The sequence below is a fragment of the Hyaena hyaena genome, unplaced genomic scaffold (genome assembly GCF_003009895.1).
Source record: "Hyaena hyaena isolate Hyena2069 unplaced genomic scaffold, ASM300989v1 scaffold_93, whole genome shotgun sequence".
Taxonomy (NCBI): Eukaryota; Metazoa; Chordata; class Mammalia; order Carnivora; family Hyaenidae; genus Hyaena; species Hyaena hyaena.
Window position 1 is genome coordinate 1,470,317 of NW_024080724.1, and position 17,520 is coordinate 1,487,836.

Sequence of the window (17,520 nt, forward strand, 5' to 3'; positions counted from 1 at the left end):
GGAATTGAACTAGAAATCAGTAACTTTGAAAAGCCCCAAAGATGTGGCAATTAAGCAATACATTTCTAAATAACACATGGGGCAAAATTTAAGAAAAATTAAAAAGTTTTGAACTAAATGAAAATGAAAACATAACTTACCAAAATGTGGGGGATGTAGTGAAAGCAGTACTTAGAGGGAATTGTCTAGTATTGAATGCATATGTTAAAAAAAATCTAAATTCAATAATCTAAATTTCTATTTTATAAAATTAAAAAAAGAAGAGCAAATTTATCCTAAGTGAGTAGAAGAAAATAAATATGAATTGGAGCAGAAATCAATGAAACTGAGAACTTAAAATCAATAGAGAAAAATGCTGATTCTTTGAAAAAATCACTAAAATTGATAAGCCTTGAGCCAGGCTAAGAAAAAGAGAGAGAGAAAAAGAACACAAATTACTAATATCAGAAATGAAAGAGGCCCATTACTACAGATCCCATGGAAATTGAGATGATAATAAAGGGATACTATGAACATCTCTTATGTCAACAAGTTTGACACTCTGGATAAAACGGACCAATTCCCTGAAAGAAACAATTTGCCAAAGCTCACATACGAAGAAATAGACAATTTGAATAGGCCATTACCTATTAGAGAAATGGAATAAGTAATTAATAAATAACCTTCCAAACCAGAAAGCAGCAGGAATTCTACCAAATATTTAAGGAAGAAATGATACCAATTTTCCACAGTCTCTTTCAGAGAATGGAAGCAGAGGGGACATTTCTAACTCATTCTCTGGGGCCAACATTATCCTAATACCAAATCCAGACAAAAGACATTACAGGAAAACTACAGACCACTATCTCTCATGCACATAGATGCAAAACTCCTCAAAAACATAGCAAATCAAATCAAAGCAAATCAAATAAAAAGATTATACATCATGGCAAGTGCAATTTGTCTCAGCTTTGCAATAGGCTGGTTCAACACTTCAAAATCAATTAATGTAGCCCATCAATCAACAGGCTAAAAATGAAAAATCATATGATCATATCAATAGATGCAGAAAAAGCATTTGACAAAATCCAACACCCATTCATAATAAAAATTCTAAGTAAATTAGAAATAGAAACTTCCTCAACTTGGTAAAGAATATCTACAAAAAACCTACAGTTAATATCATGTTTAATGGTGAGAAACTGGTAATGTTAATACTAAGATTAGGTACTAGGCAAGGATGAACCCTCTCACCACTCCTTTTCAACATCAGAATAGAGTTCTAGCTATGTAGTAAGTCAGGAAAAGGAAATAAGATGTATATATATATTGGGAAGGAAGAAATAAAATTGTCTTTGTTTGCAACAGATATCACTGTCTATGTAGAAAATCTGAAAGAATTGACAAAAAAAACCAAACCTCTCCTGGAACTAATAAGTGATTATAGCAAGGCTGCAGTATATATGGCTGCTATTCAAAAATCAATCACTTTTCTATATTCCAGTAAGGAACAAATGGAATAGGAAATTAAAAACACAATATCATTGACATTAGTACCCTCAAAAGTGAAATACATAGGTATGAAGCTAACAAAATATGTAGGAGAGCTATATGAGGAAAACTATAAAGCTCTGATCTTTGAAATAAAAAAACTAAATAAATAGATATTCCATGTTCATGAATAAGAAGACTCAATATTGTTAAGAAATCAGTTCTTTCTCACTTGATCTACAAATTCAATGGAATCTTAATCAAAATTCTAACAAGTTATTTTGTGGATATTAACAAACTGATTGCTACTAAATGATTAATTACCACTCCTGGTAAGCTAATTCTTGCACTTTTAACTTGCTATTAGTGTAATAATCACATTGTACTGTCATCCTTTCATTGTCTGCATGGCCAAATGGACCCTATGTTCATGGAAGTGAAACTCTGACTGTCTTGGTCACAGGTGTATTTTCAGAACCTAATTCAGTGCTGGACACAGATGGACTCTCAATAAATAGGTTTAAATATTTAAACAAAAAAGAATTGATGGCTACTTTATAATAAGTGCAATTTAATTTGATCAGCAGTATCTTTAAGACTTGGGTAAAAAACAAATAAAATTGATCATCAGGACCCACGGATTAAGAAAATGATTTTAAGGGTGCCTGGGTGGTTCAGATGGTTAAGCATCTGACTTTGGCTCAGGTCATGATCTTGAGGTTTGTGAGTTGGAGACCTGCACTGGGCTCTGTGCTGACAGCTCAGAGCCTAGGCCTGCTTCGGATTCTGTGTTTCCCTTTCTCTGCCCCTCCCTACTCGCACTCTGTCTCTCAAAAATAAATAAACACTTAACAAAATGATTTTAGATATAGGGAAACTAAAGCCCAGAGAGAGGCAGGCCCTTGTCCAAAAGTGATGTGCTCAGTGGAGATAGATCTGCTTTAGAGTCAACATGACTTGCATTTAAATCTCACCTCCACCTCTCACTTGCTGTGCAACTTTGGACAGAGCAAAATGCCTGAACTCCCTGCGCCACAGCTTCTTCATCTGCAAAGTGGGGAGACAGCACCCCTGGGATCAGGGGTGGTTGTGGATATTAACTAGGATAATGGACAGATGTTGCCTGGATAACGGCCATTGTGTCCACATCCGCTCCTGGCTCCTAGCCCAGTGCCTTTCCCCACACTTCTCTGGGTTCTTCCTCAGTGGGGTGGGACCAGCCCTGGGGCCATAAGCATCAACCCTTCTGTTTCTGTAGCCCCCCCCCGCTCAATGCAGAACAGAAAGGTACATACATACGCCACAGGGTCATTGCTCCGTGTTCCCACAATGCTGAACTTCTTCACGTAGGAGTTCTCTTTCAGGGCTTCTGCATAGGCCTTGAGGGTGGGTATGGGGATGTTCTGCAGAGAGAGAGGCAGACAGCGATGAGCAGCCCCCACCGGGTCAGGTCGGGCAGATGGATGGGCTCATAGCCCTCTCAGCCATGCAGCCTGATTGTTAGCAAGTCTCTGACCCAATAGCTGAATGGGCAAAGGGTTCTGGCTTTGCCCCAGATGGTTGAGATCTGGGGAGAACTTTCTGGTTGGCGGATTGAGAAAATCCTCCCTGAAATGTTCACAACCATGTGTGCAGGCAGAGACCAGAGAAGGGAAAATCAAGGCAGAGGATGTAGAGGAGTGTTGTGCCGAGAGTCCAGGTCTGGGGGTTGTGGGAGTGGGCAGGGCCTCGGCCTCTGTCAGGGGGACTGGCAATGTTTCTGCCTCATTCTGTGCCTCTGGGGGAAGTCTCTGCCCTGCTCTGGGCCTGTCTCCGGAAAACAAAGGTGGTGGGGGGCTCTGGGCATTGAACTAGATGGTCTGTAAGAGACATCTGTCCCAGAGGGCCTCAGTCCTACTGCACACCAGGGGCTCCAGGAAACTTTTATAAAATGCAGTTGCTTGGGTCTGAACCAGACCAATAAAATCAAAATCTCAGTGAGGGTGGGCATTGGTGCATACTTTTTAATCTTCTCAGGTGAAAACCACTCATCTGGTCCAACTTTCTCACATGCAGAGTGGCAAATGAGGCCTGGGGAGGAACGAGCCTGAGCCCCACGGTGAAGGCGCAGAGCCACAGCCACCACACTGCCCCAAGCCAGCGTTCACTGGCAGGGTGTGCAGTTCTGAATTGTACCAGTGTCTCCCACTGGGCACATGGCAGACAATGGTGGCACCCGAGAGAAAAGCTGGCTGCGTTTTCACGGATCTCTCATTTCAGAGCGTCACGTTAGCTCCCCGTGGGAGCATAGCCTGGGGAGGCCAGGTGGAGGAGAACACAGCGGGTGCAGGTTTCCGATCAGATTGTGCCTTTGGGGCTGGCAGGCACTTAAGAGAAAGTGGAGAAGAAAGGAAAGAGGAGCCGGGGAGTGGGGGGGCCCACTTCTTGCCTTACCCCACATTCCCCCAGAACTAATTCTGCTGGCCCCCGGGCTGAACAGGTGGGCAGGCAGCTAGGCCTGCCTCTGAATTCCCCCTATAGCCTGTCCAGGATAGGACTGCTTATCCATCTGACCCTCCTCTGCCCTTGGTGGTCGCACAGGAAACATCCGGACACATCTGGGCCGACAGCTCCCTGCCAGGGCTACAGAAGGAGGCTGACTTGTGCGTGCCATACAGTGGTGATGGTGCAGGGGTGGGCCCCTCCCAGGGCTGTGTGACCCCATGCGCCTGCTGGGTGCAGGCCTTTTCTGGCCTTGAGATCTCCTGCAGTCAGGTGGGTCTGAATTAATATTTTAGCTCGGAGAAGCTCTCAGTGTTTTGAGTAACATGGCAGGTTTCCAGAATCGAAGCTGTGTTGGCCCGAGGTGAACACCTGGGCCTGATGTCAGTCCTCAAAAGAAACCAGGGCTGTAGGACGCACTTGTGTACACTGCCGAGGCCTTTCAAGGGCTTTGCCTCTTTCCTGATCCAGGAGCACTCAGAACCCAAATAGGACCCTGTTGCCCCCACACAGCCAAGCCTGGGCCACATGCATTGTGGTGACACAGACATGGCTCCTCCCACCCCCGCCAGGTGAAGTGAAATAAAAAGGACTCTACCCGGATGTTGTTGAGGTTGACCTCCTCAAGTTTCGGGTCATTGTTCTTTATCCGCTCCAGCGTCTCCTCTACATCTGTTGAGTTTGGCTCTTCATCGGGCACAGGCTTGTATTGTGTGGGTTTGATCACACCTAGAGTGACAGACACAAGGGAGGTGGCTCACAGAGGCACGGGGACCCTTTCCCTCCACACTGGGACACTTCAGAAGGAAGCAGCGGCAGAGTTCAGGGACAAGAGAAGGCTGAGCATTCCCAGGGGCCACCAGGAAGGGCAGTGCACTGGGGAGAAGCCATGCAGGGGGCCCGGCAGTGTCGGCCCTACTTAGACTCCACCTCTGCCGTCCTGCAAGAACTGGGTGAATTACTTAAACCCTCAGAGCCTCCGTGTCCTCATCCGTGAAGTATGGACAGTCACTACCTCAGTGGGCTCTTGTGAGGATAGAATGAAGCCTGCATGTCAATGAAATATGTAAGCCTTCCAGAGGAAGGGCCGTTATTCTTCTGGGACCCTCATTTCTTTTGGGGGCCAAAGTGCCAGCTTGGAACAGTGCAGTGGGGACAATAAGATGATGCAATACTGGCACAGGAAAGGTCCAGGGGACTCGGCGAACAAAAGAGGCACCCGGACACAGACTGGCGTGGATATGTAGACATTCACGATCATGGCAGAATCCCAAGCCGAAGGTGAAGGGGTGAACTTGGCCAAGAACAGTGTGGGTACAGCGGGATAGCCATTAAAAAAATGGCAGTTTGAGCGCATCTCACATCACACAGGTACAGGAAGTGCAGGTGGACTAAGAAGTTGGATACAAGAAGCAAACCTCTAAAACTTTCAGGAGAACATACAGGACGGTGTTCTTATAATACTGGGATGGAGAACTCCTAGGTAATCAAGACACAAATCTCGGCAAGGGAAAAGGTGGATAGATTCAGCTCACATAAAAATTTAAAACTTCTGCAACGAGCCAGAGAGCACGAGTGGGCCTCAGAAGCAAGAAGCATGGGGGCACCTTCATGTCCAAGGTGTACTTGCTAGGGGCAGCGCGGGGTGCCAAGGCCGGTGGTCAGGGCCATGTACTCACTGTTGAGTCCCTCCTTGTTCACAATGGAGCTGCTGCCGAGGGCCTGGTAGTACTGCTGGTTGCTCATGAGAGTGTGCATGCCCAGGATCGCTGCGGGGACAGGGGAAGGGCCCGTGTGTGAGTCGCCTCTCTCGGACAGAAGGGCCTCCTGGGCACGGACCTTCCACGCCCCAGGAAGTTTTGCTCACGGAAATGGCAAGAAACATGTGTATGACTTTACATTTTACTTGATTTTTATTCTCGTCTCTGTTTCCGTGACTCTCACATCTCTACACCTGGCCGAGACTACTCTAACCCAGCCCCTGATGTCCCACTGGCACATCCAGTCTAACTTGGCAGAAACAGAACTCATCTTTCCCGGCAGCAGCCCCTTCCCTTGGATCACCTTCCATCTTGTCATCCCGCCTGTGCCCTCAGGGTAGAACCTCCCTGATATGGCACTCCCCCACCCCAAGACCCCTCCCGTCTAAGTATTGTCTCTCATCTGTCCCACCTCTCACTCCATCACCTCTGCTCTGGTTGAGGCCCCACCATTTCCTGGCTGTATTATCATGGCTGTGGAATCACTGCTGTCCTGGCCCCAGCCTCTTCCTACCCTCCCCCCACTGGCATTCAGCACAGAGCAGCCAGAAAGACCTTTCTAGAAATGCAGATCTGACCACATCACTCCTGTGCTCAGTCAGGCTTTCATCCATTTGTTTGTTCAACATTTATCGAGTGGCTGCTTTTCGTGCCCGGCTGTGGGTGGGGCGGTGGTAGAGGGAGGAAGGGAGTTGGGGAGATGGGTGAAGAGCAGGGGATGCAGCTGGGAACAATAGAGTCTGTCAGGGGACACAGGTGCTGAGCAGGTACCCACACGATTCAAAACATAAGCACAGAGTATACATATTGTAAAGGGAAAGTCCAGTGTGTTCTAGGGAGACAAGAACAGAGGGACTTAGGATAGGAGGGATGTATAGGGTTGGCCAAGTTAAGGGAAGGGAGGCAGAACATTCTGGGCAGGCTGAGAGGCTGGTGGGAGAGCCCTCCAGCTCAGGGACTGGGAGGGAAGGGGAAGCGGAAGACGGACAGAGCTGAGTTGGACAAGTGTTGGACGGCAACCTCCCCCGCTCCCGCTCATTAAGTGTCTGCTCTGGGCCAGAGAATACATTGTACCCCAGTGATTCTCACTTTCTTGCACATTGGAGTCACCGGGGAATCTTTGGAAACTTCCGAAGCCCAGGATTACCCCAGACCAATCAAACCAAAATCTCTAGGGGTGAGGCCAGGCATCTGCCTTTTTCCAGGCTCCCTCAGTGGTTGCAGTGGACAGCCCGAGCTTGAAAACTGCCTGAGACCAGCCCCCTGAATCCTGACAATAACCCTATGGAGTAGATTTAATTCAAACAGACAAGGTCGGGCCCTGTGGGGTCTTCTGGGACGAGGTAAGGAGTTTGGATGTCTTTCCCTAGGTGTGACCAGGAAGCCGCTGGAGGGAGGCCTTGGCGGGCACTGAGACAGCCTGGCTCGAGTTCTGGAGTGTTACTCTGGCTCCATGCAGAGGATGGACTACAGACAGAGGGAAGGACACAGGGACCATGAGGCTTTGCAGCCACCCGGGGAGTGTGGGGAGGATGGTGGGCTGTGACCCCAGAGCCTGGCTTCACTGGCCCTCCCTGGGCTGACTGCTTCAATGGCCCTGTCCTTCGCCCACACTCTTTCTGCTTTGGTGACACAAATGGTCATGGCTCAGAAGGTTCTCTACTTCTGCCAATGCTGTCCCCTCTACTGGTAATTCTCTTTCCATGTGCATGGCTGAAATGCCCCCCGTAGGGTTGCTTGGTTTAGCAAATAAAAATCCAGGACACCCAGTTAAACTGGAATTTGAGATAAGCAATGAATAATATTTTAGTGTAACTATGTCCCACTCAGTATTTGGAATCTACTTATTTTAAAGTGATTTCATTGTCTGTCTGATATTCAAATCCAGCAGAGCATCCTGTATTTGACCTCACAACTCTACCTTCCCCTCCTTTAAGACTTGGAATAACACTTTTTCCTCAGGGAGGCTTCCTGGATTCCTCGCTTGCGCTCTCTAGTTCTCCCATGGCACCTGGTGTCCTTATCACAGTGTAGTCTACACAGCATTAGGGACAGCTGGGTGCATGCATGCTTCCTCTACTGTACCCTGCGCTTCCAGAGGTCAGGGAAGAATATTATCTCCCTCCGCCTCCTCCAGAATACAGTAGTGGGTAAATGTTTGCTGATGTTTTTTTTTTTTTTTTTTTTTAAATTTCCTTGGCTATTTCATTAGGCATATTTTCTTTCTAGTGAGAGAGACAGCATGAGAGCCATTGGTGAAGGGTCAGGAGACCCAAGTTCTGATCCTGACTATGCCTCTGATTCTGTGTGACTTTGGGCAAGGTCCCCACCCCTCTCTGGGCTTCAGCCTCCTCTGTACAATGAGGGATGAGGCAGGAACACTGGTTCTCAATCTTGGCTGCACTTACGAATCGTCCGGGAGCTTCAAGGCAATATTGGTGCTCCTCCTGGACCAGCCAATCCGAATCTCTGCAGATATATTTTTAATCTCCTTGCATAATGTGATGCTCAGTGGGGGCTGAGAACCACAGGATGAGAGGATCTCAAAGCCCTTCTGTTTCTCACATTCTAAGAGTCTTCTCTGCTAAAATTAGATTCTCTTGCTTGTCACTGAGTAGGGAGAGAGGCATCTCCATTTTTTAGAGCTCTCTGGGCTTGAATTTAGGCTGCTTGTATGTAGGCAGTGGGGGCCAAGGCCTGAGTCAGTGGCAGGGAGTCAGACCACCTGGAGCTGGCTTTTCCAGCTCCCATGGGATGCGGGGGAGGTTTGTGATGCCTTTGGGCTGCTGCTGAGACCCCAGTTTGGGAAAACAGTTTGGGAAGTTTGCTGAGAATCATAGGAAAGATGTAACCTTACATGGCTGGCTGGTCTTGCTGAGAGGTATAGAGAGGTGGAAAATGGAAAATGCATTTTGTACTCGATGCCAGCTTCCTGTAATGGTCCAGCAAGGGGGCAGGAAGGTTACAAGGAAGTGCCAGGGGATGGAGGAAAGAGACCTGGGCTCCAGGCTGGGCCTTGGCACTCATTTGCCAGATAACCTCGTCCAGGACACTTCCACTTTTTGGGACTCAGTTTTCTCACCTGTAAAGGGGACTATGTCTGAATGCTAATCTCTTAACAGGCTTAACAGCCACACAACATCTCATTTCTCTATTCTGTTTGATTTTTACAGCAAGCATCTAGGGCGGGTACTTCTGACCCCACACTTTTTCAGTAGGCTCCAGAGGGAAACCATTTCTCAAAACCTATTTGGTGAGGACCCTTCTGGCTTCTCACTGAGTAGTCCCACCCACTCCTCCACAGACTAGGTCATCAGCAGTTCCAAAGTTCTAAAATTTCACCTCCGTGTCAGAATTCTAAGGACAGATAACATATATTCCAGGAGGTAATATATATGTCAATAGCAGTCCTCACAAGAAATAAAACCATTTGGCAGTTGGAGGAAATTAGGTTTCTAAGAAGCAGGGAAGGGAAGAAAGGAAGGAAGAAGGGAGGAAGGAAAGAAGGAGGCAGGGAGCAAGAAAAGGAGGGAGGGACATAGGGGTGGGGGGGAGAGACAGAGGAGAGACAGCAAAGTGGGGGGAGGGGTGAAGCACAATCTCCATTGCTGAGCAGAAGGCTTGGTGCCTCTGATCCCTTCCGCCTGCCCTGTGCACCAAATCATGACTTTCCCTCTTGATTTTGCGCACTCATGTCACCAGACATGAATGATGAAGGAAAACAGCACATCAACATTGCCTGCCGCTTCATTCTTTGTAGATATTGGCAAGGCTGAATTTAGCACTGGGGAACTTGATTCTTTTTTTTTTAAAAAAAAGACCAGATCTTCCTCAAAACTCAAAAAGGACTATTTTTGAACTCTGAAAAAGAACATCGAGTTCTCTTTCCTCTTCTGTCTTGGCAGGGTTCACTCGGTTTGTAATTCCACTTAGGATGCAAAGAGACCGCGGCACACATCCTGGGCCCTCCAGCTGCCAACTGCTTGTCTGGCTCTGGGCTGAGAGCAGGAAGGTGTTTTCCTGCCGCCTAGAAACAGGTGGGAGAAGCCTGGCCCAGGCCTTGGGTGCGGTCAAACTGCTCCTGGATAAGCCACATCCTGACCCTCACAAAATGTGAGGAAACTCAGTACCTAAGGACATGAGACCGCCCCAGGAGCCGGCCTGGGTGGGCCAAGACTATCTCTGAGCTGGGGGTGCCAGCTGCCCATGGAGGGTGAAGCTGGGGACTGGCCCTTCTGAAGGGTGAGTCTCTTACTCCAATTCCTTTTTGGGTCCTGCCCCACCTGAAGAGTCCCTAAAGGTGAGCCAGGATCACATCCCTGACTGGGGAGGGGAGGCACTGATAATGCCAAGTACTTCCAGCTGACTCCCAGTGGCCTCTGAGCTACAACCAACGCCACATGCCAAGAACGTAGCACTGTCAGCTGCTCGGTACGCAGCGGTAACATGTCTCTGGTTGAACGTATACGTTTCTGGTCTGTCCTTCTCATCACATCTTGGGTCCTAGATCTGATGCATGCTAGCACACGGCAGCTTGATCATGCACGTCGACTCAGTGTGTAAATGAATGAATGCACAAACAGAGCACAGGCAGAAAAACAGACGGACACATGAGAGTTCACAGGCTCTGCCTTACTGGTGCCACACCTGAGTCAGCATGGCCCATCTGCTGGGTGTCCTCCTACATGATCCAAACGTGGCCAAACATTCTGCCTGCTGCATGTGCACCAAACAAGCCACCGGGTTGGGGGGTTGGGGGGGTGGGGGCTACCGCTTCCCCAGCTCAGACAAGTGGTAGGTTCTCTCTCTCTCTCCTGCTGCGTCCCAGCCTGGGACATATCGCCCCCACTCCCCAGAGCTCACACCTGCCCTTCCTGCTCCTGGCTCTGCATCAGCCTCTACCCTCATCCCCTGGCCCCACCAAACAAGTCCCCTCCTTGCACCTGTCCCCTTTCTGTACAACACTCACTCTCACCTGGCACTTCTTTGGGGTCTAAGTATTTAATGTCAGCTCCTCGAGGGCAAGAAGCAGCTGTTTGCTTACGCTTCTTTCACCAGGGTTCGTCCAGAGCCTGGCACATGGTGGGAAGACCCTGGATAAATGGCTGCTGAGTATGTGAGTGAGGAAAACTAAGCTAATGGAAAGCCCCGCCGTCTCCAAGACTAGAGATGCCCCGCAGACCCTGGGCCCTTGTCTCCCTACCTGTCTTTCTCTGCTGAGTCACCCGCGCTCGTGGCTCCAGCAATCCTGTCCTTGAGAAAGGATCCGAACCCCCAGCATCAGTCCCCGGCAGAATTGCTGCACCAGATGCTCAACAAGGTCCTGCCTCTACCTCCGTGGCGTCTTCGAATAGACCCCTGGCAAAGCGGCTCTCCCAGAAGCCCCCCAGCCGTCTTCTGGTACCTCAGGCCAGAATGCCTCGCGCCCTCTGGACATCTTGATTCCTTGGCCACTGATCCAGCACTAGGAGCAGCAGCACCGCAGACACAGCTCCCAGCTCCACCTTGGTCCTTGGACCTGCCTGGGGCCTGTCTCCTGTCTCCCCCATCCTCCAAACACAACCACCTCTCTGACTAAACCCCTGCTTTCACCTGGCCTCTCTCAGTACTTCCCTCAGCCCCATTGACCCTGAGGGGTCCGTGCCTTCAAGTGACATACACAGGCTTTTCTAATGTGCCCCCCCAAGTCAGCTTCATGGGACTTGGCCACGTACCTGTACCTCCTCTTGCCCATGCTCTGTGTCCACCTCCCCTACAGAAGAGGGTTTCACCCAGGGGGTGCTGGATGGTGCTGCCAGCAGGATGACGCAGCCTGGGTTCAAATCCACGGGCAAGGCATTTCATGTCCCTGTGCCTCCTTTCTCCATTTACCAGAGGAACAACAGTAAAACTCACTTCTTAGGATTGCAGTGGTCAATAAGTGCAGCAAGGTATTGGAAGCAATGCCCACAGCGCCTGGGGTGCAGGCAGGGGTCCGCCAATATTCAGTCCTTCCGTCCCCAGAGACCCAGCCGCCTTTCACAGGGACTGATGTTCAGGGACAGGCGCCCAAGGTTAGCCAGTTGACACTGGTGTTGACTTACAGCTCCCCATTTCCTCTCCGGACAACGGAAGGGTATGGTATCATGAACAGATAATAATCATTAGCCACGCCAACAAAAATAAAAGAGAAATCGTTTCAAGAAATCAACACAGAAACTTAGCGCAATATTGCAGTTCTATTTTGGCACAGGAACTGGCGGCTCTGACAGCGGAGTCATTTGATAATCCCTCTGAGCTGCCTAATGAGGGCAGTGACATCACGGAGGGTGATCGGAGGGGAAGGGCTGGGGTAAAAACAGCTCCAGGGTGAGTCAGTGTGGAGATGCCACACCTCCTTGCCGCACAGGTTAGCTGAGTCAGGGGGACCCCTGATCAGGGAAGTGGCTTGGTGGAAATGTATGAGCAGAATGAGGAATAGAATCTGATTTTTGTGGCCTTTGACAAAACAAATCTTGAACAGAAAAGCAAACCAGTTAAGTTCCCCAAGTTAAGCGTTCCGTTTCCATCGGGGTGAAATACTCACTGCTCCTGTACTCGATGGCGTACTTTCCCTCTCAGCCCTGATGCCCTTCAAACCACTGCCCTGTGTCCTTTCCCCAGTGTTCTGCCTCCTGAGAAAAGGGTTGTTTGGACTCAGAATCTACACGTGGCTCTTCCCATCATTCACTCCTTGGGTCACTGCAACCTGGCTCTGGCCACCAGGCCCACCGGGGCCACCCCTCATGCACATGGAATCTTCTCACTGCCCCTCCCCTCGTGGTTCCCCTACAGAAGAGAGCCACGCCCTTGCTGTTCCCCAGCACAAATGCCTCCGGGACTCATGCACGACACCCACGAGGAGCCGGAGGGTGTGAGGAGGCAGAAGACAGCTGCAGCCTGCCGAGTCCTGTAGCACTGTGGCCTCACTTGACCTCTGGCCTCACACAGCGCTGGGTCTCCCAGCCAGTCTGTCTCCCTAGTTCTTATGTTAGGTTCTGCCTGACTTGACTCGGCCTTTGGTTCCCAGGTCATTTGTGGCTCCCTATCCCCCACCATGACTAGCTTTGCCCCATTTCCACTCCTCATCTGTCAAAGGCTTCTGAGGTAGTCAGGGCTACTTGCCTTCTGAGCCCCAGGCCCCCTCTCAGTCATGCTTTCTGCCTGGAGCTGGACAATTCTAATGATGCCCTCATCTGCACGCTAACGCAACCACAAAGACTATAACCGGACTTCCTCTGGCATGACTGAAGACTTTCAATCTAACTGTCCCCACCTAAGTGACCTCAAACTCCCAAGGTCCCAGAACTCAGTATGAGCTGGGGTCACCTGCAAGCCAAGGTGAGAGGGCTCAGAAGAAACCAAACCTGCCAACACCTTGGGCTGCTAGCCTCCAGAACTGAGAAAATATATTTGCTGTTTAAGCCACCCAAACTGTGGTACTTTGCGTAGCAGCCTGAGCAGACAAACCCAGCCACCTTTATTAAGGGCACCAGCATCCACTTTAGTCCCCGCAGCCAGAGGTCTGGAACCTTCCTTGACTCCTCCCCCAATCTTACTGTCACAGTCAAAAAGTCACAGTTGACTTTATCTTTTCTTTCCCATTTCCACTTGCCTTGAGTCTCTTCTCACCCCACCCACCCTACTGTCGTTACCTGGGCGGCAGTTAGCAGCTCCCGAGTCTGCAGAATGAAAAGCCTACCCCCCGCCCCCCAGGCCCGGGGAGGGGGGAACTACTGCGGTGGGCGTGCAGGGTGTTTGCTGAGCCCAACTCTCTGTGGGGCCGGCACTCAGGGCAGGCACTAGACCATAATATGAAGACAAGTGTGGTGAAGGGCTCTGAACATCAGCCACCGTCTGGAGCTTGAAGGCTTGTTTGTGAAGATCATATGGAAACACACATGGAGACGGACGGTGTTGTACAAATATGTGATGAGGGGACGGGCTTCCCGAAGTCTGGTTGTCTGAGCCGGGCAAAGCTGTAAAGTCAAATGACTTTGCTCCAGCGCTTCGTGAGCCTCCCAAACTTGAGAGGTCTGTCCCCTCTGTCTGTCCCCCTCTGTTTTCTCTTCCCAGGTGGCTTGGGCAGGATTTGCTGCAGGGGCTGGTAAAGGACCTACTCTGGCCCTCCCCAGGATGCCTCCACACCTCTCTGGGATGGGTTCTCATGCTCGGCAGAGTGATAGGTTGGTGGGGGGGGGTTACTTCTATTTTCCTCATGTTGGTTTTTGATAAAGGGTTTCTGTCTTAATATCTGTGGTCTCCTCTAGTCCTTTTCAGAAGCAGAGAGTGTGTTTGTGTTGAAATAAACCATCTAAGACTCCCTGCAGGGGCAGGTCAAACCCTTCTGGAAGACGTCGGGGAAGCTTCCAGAAAGGCTCTTACCTGCAATGTCACAGAGTTCCGCATCTGAGGCATTGGCCAATGCTTCCTCCAGCTCTGGCTCCAGCGTCACACTTTCTAGCACGGGATCCATTGGCTTCTGCTTGGGGACCCAGACCTTTCCTGCAAACACACAGGTGTCTGTTACAGGGCAGGCGGCTATGCGGGGGCAGCCTCTGGTGATGGTCCCAGGTGGACTGGCCTGGAACCCTGTGGACTCCTCTGTGCTGAGACTCACTTGAGGTCCCTCCCTTTGGGAACCTGGCGCCAAACTTCCCCAAGAACAGGAATCAAGGATCTCCAACAGAGCACCTCTCACATTTGAAAAGAATAACTTTAAAACTTGGTCGAACCAGACTGCTGGCTATTGAAAACATTGGTCATTACTTAAAACGACCTGTAAATTGGGAAGGGATACAAAAGAAACATTTATAGACTGTCAGGTTCTGGGGTTTACCAACCAAGCGTTCTGATATGAGAAGGCAATTTAGAAACATATGTAAACAAAATGCATTCAGATTATTAAAAGAATAGGGAGCAAAAAGGTATCCTGGCCTCATGTGACATTATTTTTAATGTCAGACTCATGACCGGACAAGGGAACAAAGAGGCACTCATAAGGATGTGTGTCACTTCACTGACCACCAACAGAGACTGTTGAAGAAATGATGGGGTATCCATATGATGGGGTTCTTGCAGTTATTAGAAAGGATAATGGAGACATTCACCTACTAAGAAGGATATGTCTAAGACATGATGTGTGAAAAAGCAAGTCTATGAAAGAGCATGAGGAATTTAATTCCGGGGATGAAAATTGTGTTTATCTATTCATCTATTCATTCATTCATCCATGCACTAGATATTTATTGAATGCTTCCAAGTGCCAGGAACCTTTCTAGGGGCCAGGGAGGCAGCACTGAACAATTTGTAATTTAGTGGATGGAAACAGGTGATAAATAAACAGGCAAAGATATCGCACAGTATTAGGCACTGTGGAAGAAAATAAAGCAGAGCAAAAGACTAGGAAACTCCAGGCTGGGGTGCAGGTGAGGAGGACGCTGCTTTTTTGGGGTAGGGTGGTCAGGCTTCACTGAGATGATGGCCCATGAGCTGGGACCTGACAGAGGGAGGAAATGAGCCCTGAAAATCAGTTGCAAGACCGGGGTGCCTGCCTTCACTGCTACCGTCTAACATCGCACTGAAGGTTCTAGTCAGAGCACATGGACAAGGAAAAAAATGGCATCCAGACTGGAAAGGAAGAAGTAACATCATCTCTGTTTGTAGATGACATGAACTAATATGTAGAAAACCCTAAAGATTAAACAAAGCACTGTTAGGACAAATAAACACTGCTAGGTCTACGTTACAGGGTATAAGATCAATGCACACAAATGAGTGGTGTTTCTGCTCAGCAGTGAGGAACACTCTGAAAGGGAAATTAGCAAAATAATTTCACCTACAATAGAATCCAGATGAATAAAATGCTTGGAATAAAGTTAACCAAGGAGCTAAAGGATTTGTGCATGGGGGCGCCGGGGGTGGCTCAGTCGGTCATGCGTCTGACTTTGGCTCAGGTCATGATCTGGCAGTTTGTGAGTTTGAGCCCCGCACTGGGCTCTGTGCTGACAGCTCAGAGCCTGGAGCCTACTTCGGATTCTGTGTCTCCCTCTCTCTCTGCCCCTCCCGCCCTCATGCTCTGTCTCTCTCTCCTCCAAAAGTAAATAAAAACTTTTAAAAGAAAATAAATAAAGGATTTGTGCATGGAATACTAGAACACACTGCTGAAAGAAAACCCAAATAAATAGAAAAATATCCCGAGTTCATGGACTGGGAGACAATATTAGGATGGCAATATTGCCCAAAGCAATCTCCAGATTCAGTGCAACCCTTATCAAAATTCCAAAGGTCTTTTTAAATTTTTATAAAAATAGAAAAGCCTATCCCCAAATTCATATGGAATCTCAAGGGGCCCCAAACAATAAAAAACAATCTTGAAGGGAACAAAGTTGGAACACTCAGACTCCTTTATCTCAAAACTTACTATAAATTTAAACCATGGGGCATTGACAAGGACAGACTTATAAACAAGGGGATAGGACTGACAGTCCAGGAAGAAACCCGTATGCCCAGGGCAAATTGATTTTTCACAAGGATGACAAGCCCATTCAATGGAGGAAAGAACAGTTTCTTCAAGAAGCAGTGGTGAGGCTGGACATTGCTGGCAAAGGATGAGGCTGCACCCCAATCTCACACCATAGACAAAAATGAACTGAAAATGGACCAGTGACTCAAACACAATACTTAAAACTATAAAACCCTTAGAAGAAAACATTGGCGTAAATCCTCATGACCTTGGACTTGGTAACATATTCTTAGATGTGACAACAGAAGAAAAAAATAGATCAACTGGACTTGAACCAAATTTACCACATTTGTCCATCAAAGGACATTATCAGGGAAGTGAAAAAAATCATATATTTGATAGCATCTAGTATCCAGCACATATTTTAAAAATTTACAATTAACAACAAAAACAACCCAATTTAAAAGTGGGCAAAGGGCTTAAAGACATTTCTGCAAAGAAGATATACAGATGGCCAAAAAGCACCTGCAAAGATACTTAACATAAATGGTCCTCAGAGAAATGCAGATCAAATAACGATGAGGTATCACTTCCCACCCATGAGGACAGCGATCATAAAAACCAAGATGGAAAGTAACAAGTGTTGTCAAGGATCTGTATGTCGCTGATGGCTGTGTAAAATGGTGCAAACATAGATTTAACATGTGATCCAAGAATTCCACTCCTAGGCATAAGCCCAAAAGAACTGAAAACAGGTACTCAAACAATCTTCTATACAGGAATGCTCATAGTAACACTAATCACAACAGCCAAAAATTGGAAACAACCAAAATGTTCAGCAGTGGATGAATAAACAAATTGTGTAATGTTATTCAGTCATAAAAGGGAATGAGTGAGTCTCAAAAACAATATGCTGTGCAAAAGAAGCCAGACACACCAAGTCACATATTATGTGATTTAATTCATAGGAAATATCCAAGGTAGGTAAATCCATAGCAACAGACTGGTGGTTGCCAGGGGCTGGGGGGAGTAGAGAAAGAGGAGTTACTGCTTATTGGGCACAGGGTTTTATTTTGGTTGATGAAAATGTTTTGGATCTACATAGAGATGGTTGCACAGCATTGTGGATGCACTAAATGCCACTCTTTAAAATGGCTAATTTTGGGGGGCGCCTGAGTGGCTCAGTTGGTTAAATGTCCGACTTCAGTTCAGGTCATGATCTCATAGTTCATGGGTTCGAGCCCTATGTTGGGCTCTGTGCTGACAGTGGGGAGCCTGCTTGGGATTCTTTCTCTCTCTTTTCCCCTCCCCTACTCTCTCTCTCTC

General features: G+C 48.2%; 1 protein-coding gene across 2 annotated transcripts in view; it reads right to left on the reverse strand.

Annotated features, from left to right (window-relative positions):
• TMOD1 (tropomodulin 1) overlaps positions 1 to 17,520 on the reverse strand; it is an 86,886-nt gene that overhangs the window by 24,061 nt on the left and 45,305 nt on the right. For both annotated transcript variants that reach the window (XM_039234761.1, XM_039234762.1), the window contains exons 4-7: positions 14,115 to 14,234; positions 5,631 to 5,720; positions 4,550 to 4,680; positions 2,766 to 2,873 (exon numbers count right to left, since the gene is read on the reverse strand). In XM_039234761.1, coding sequence (XP_039090692.1) covers positions 2,766 to 2,873; positions 4,550 to 4,680; positions 5,631 to 5,720; positions 14,115 to 14,234 — 449 coding nt within the window. The remainder of the gene's footprint in view (positions 1 to 2,765; positions 2,874 to 4,549; positions 4,681 to 5,630; positions 5,721 to 14,114; positions 14,235 to 17,520) is intronic.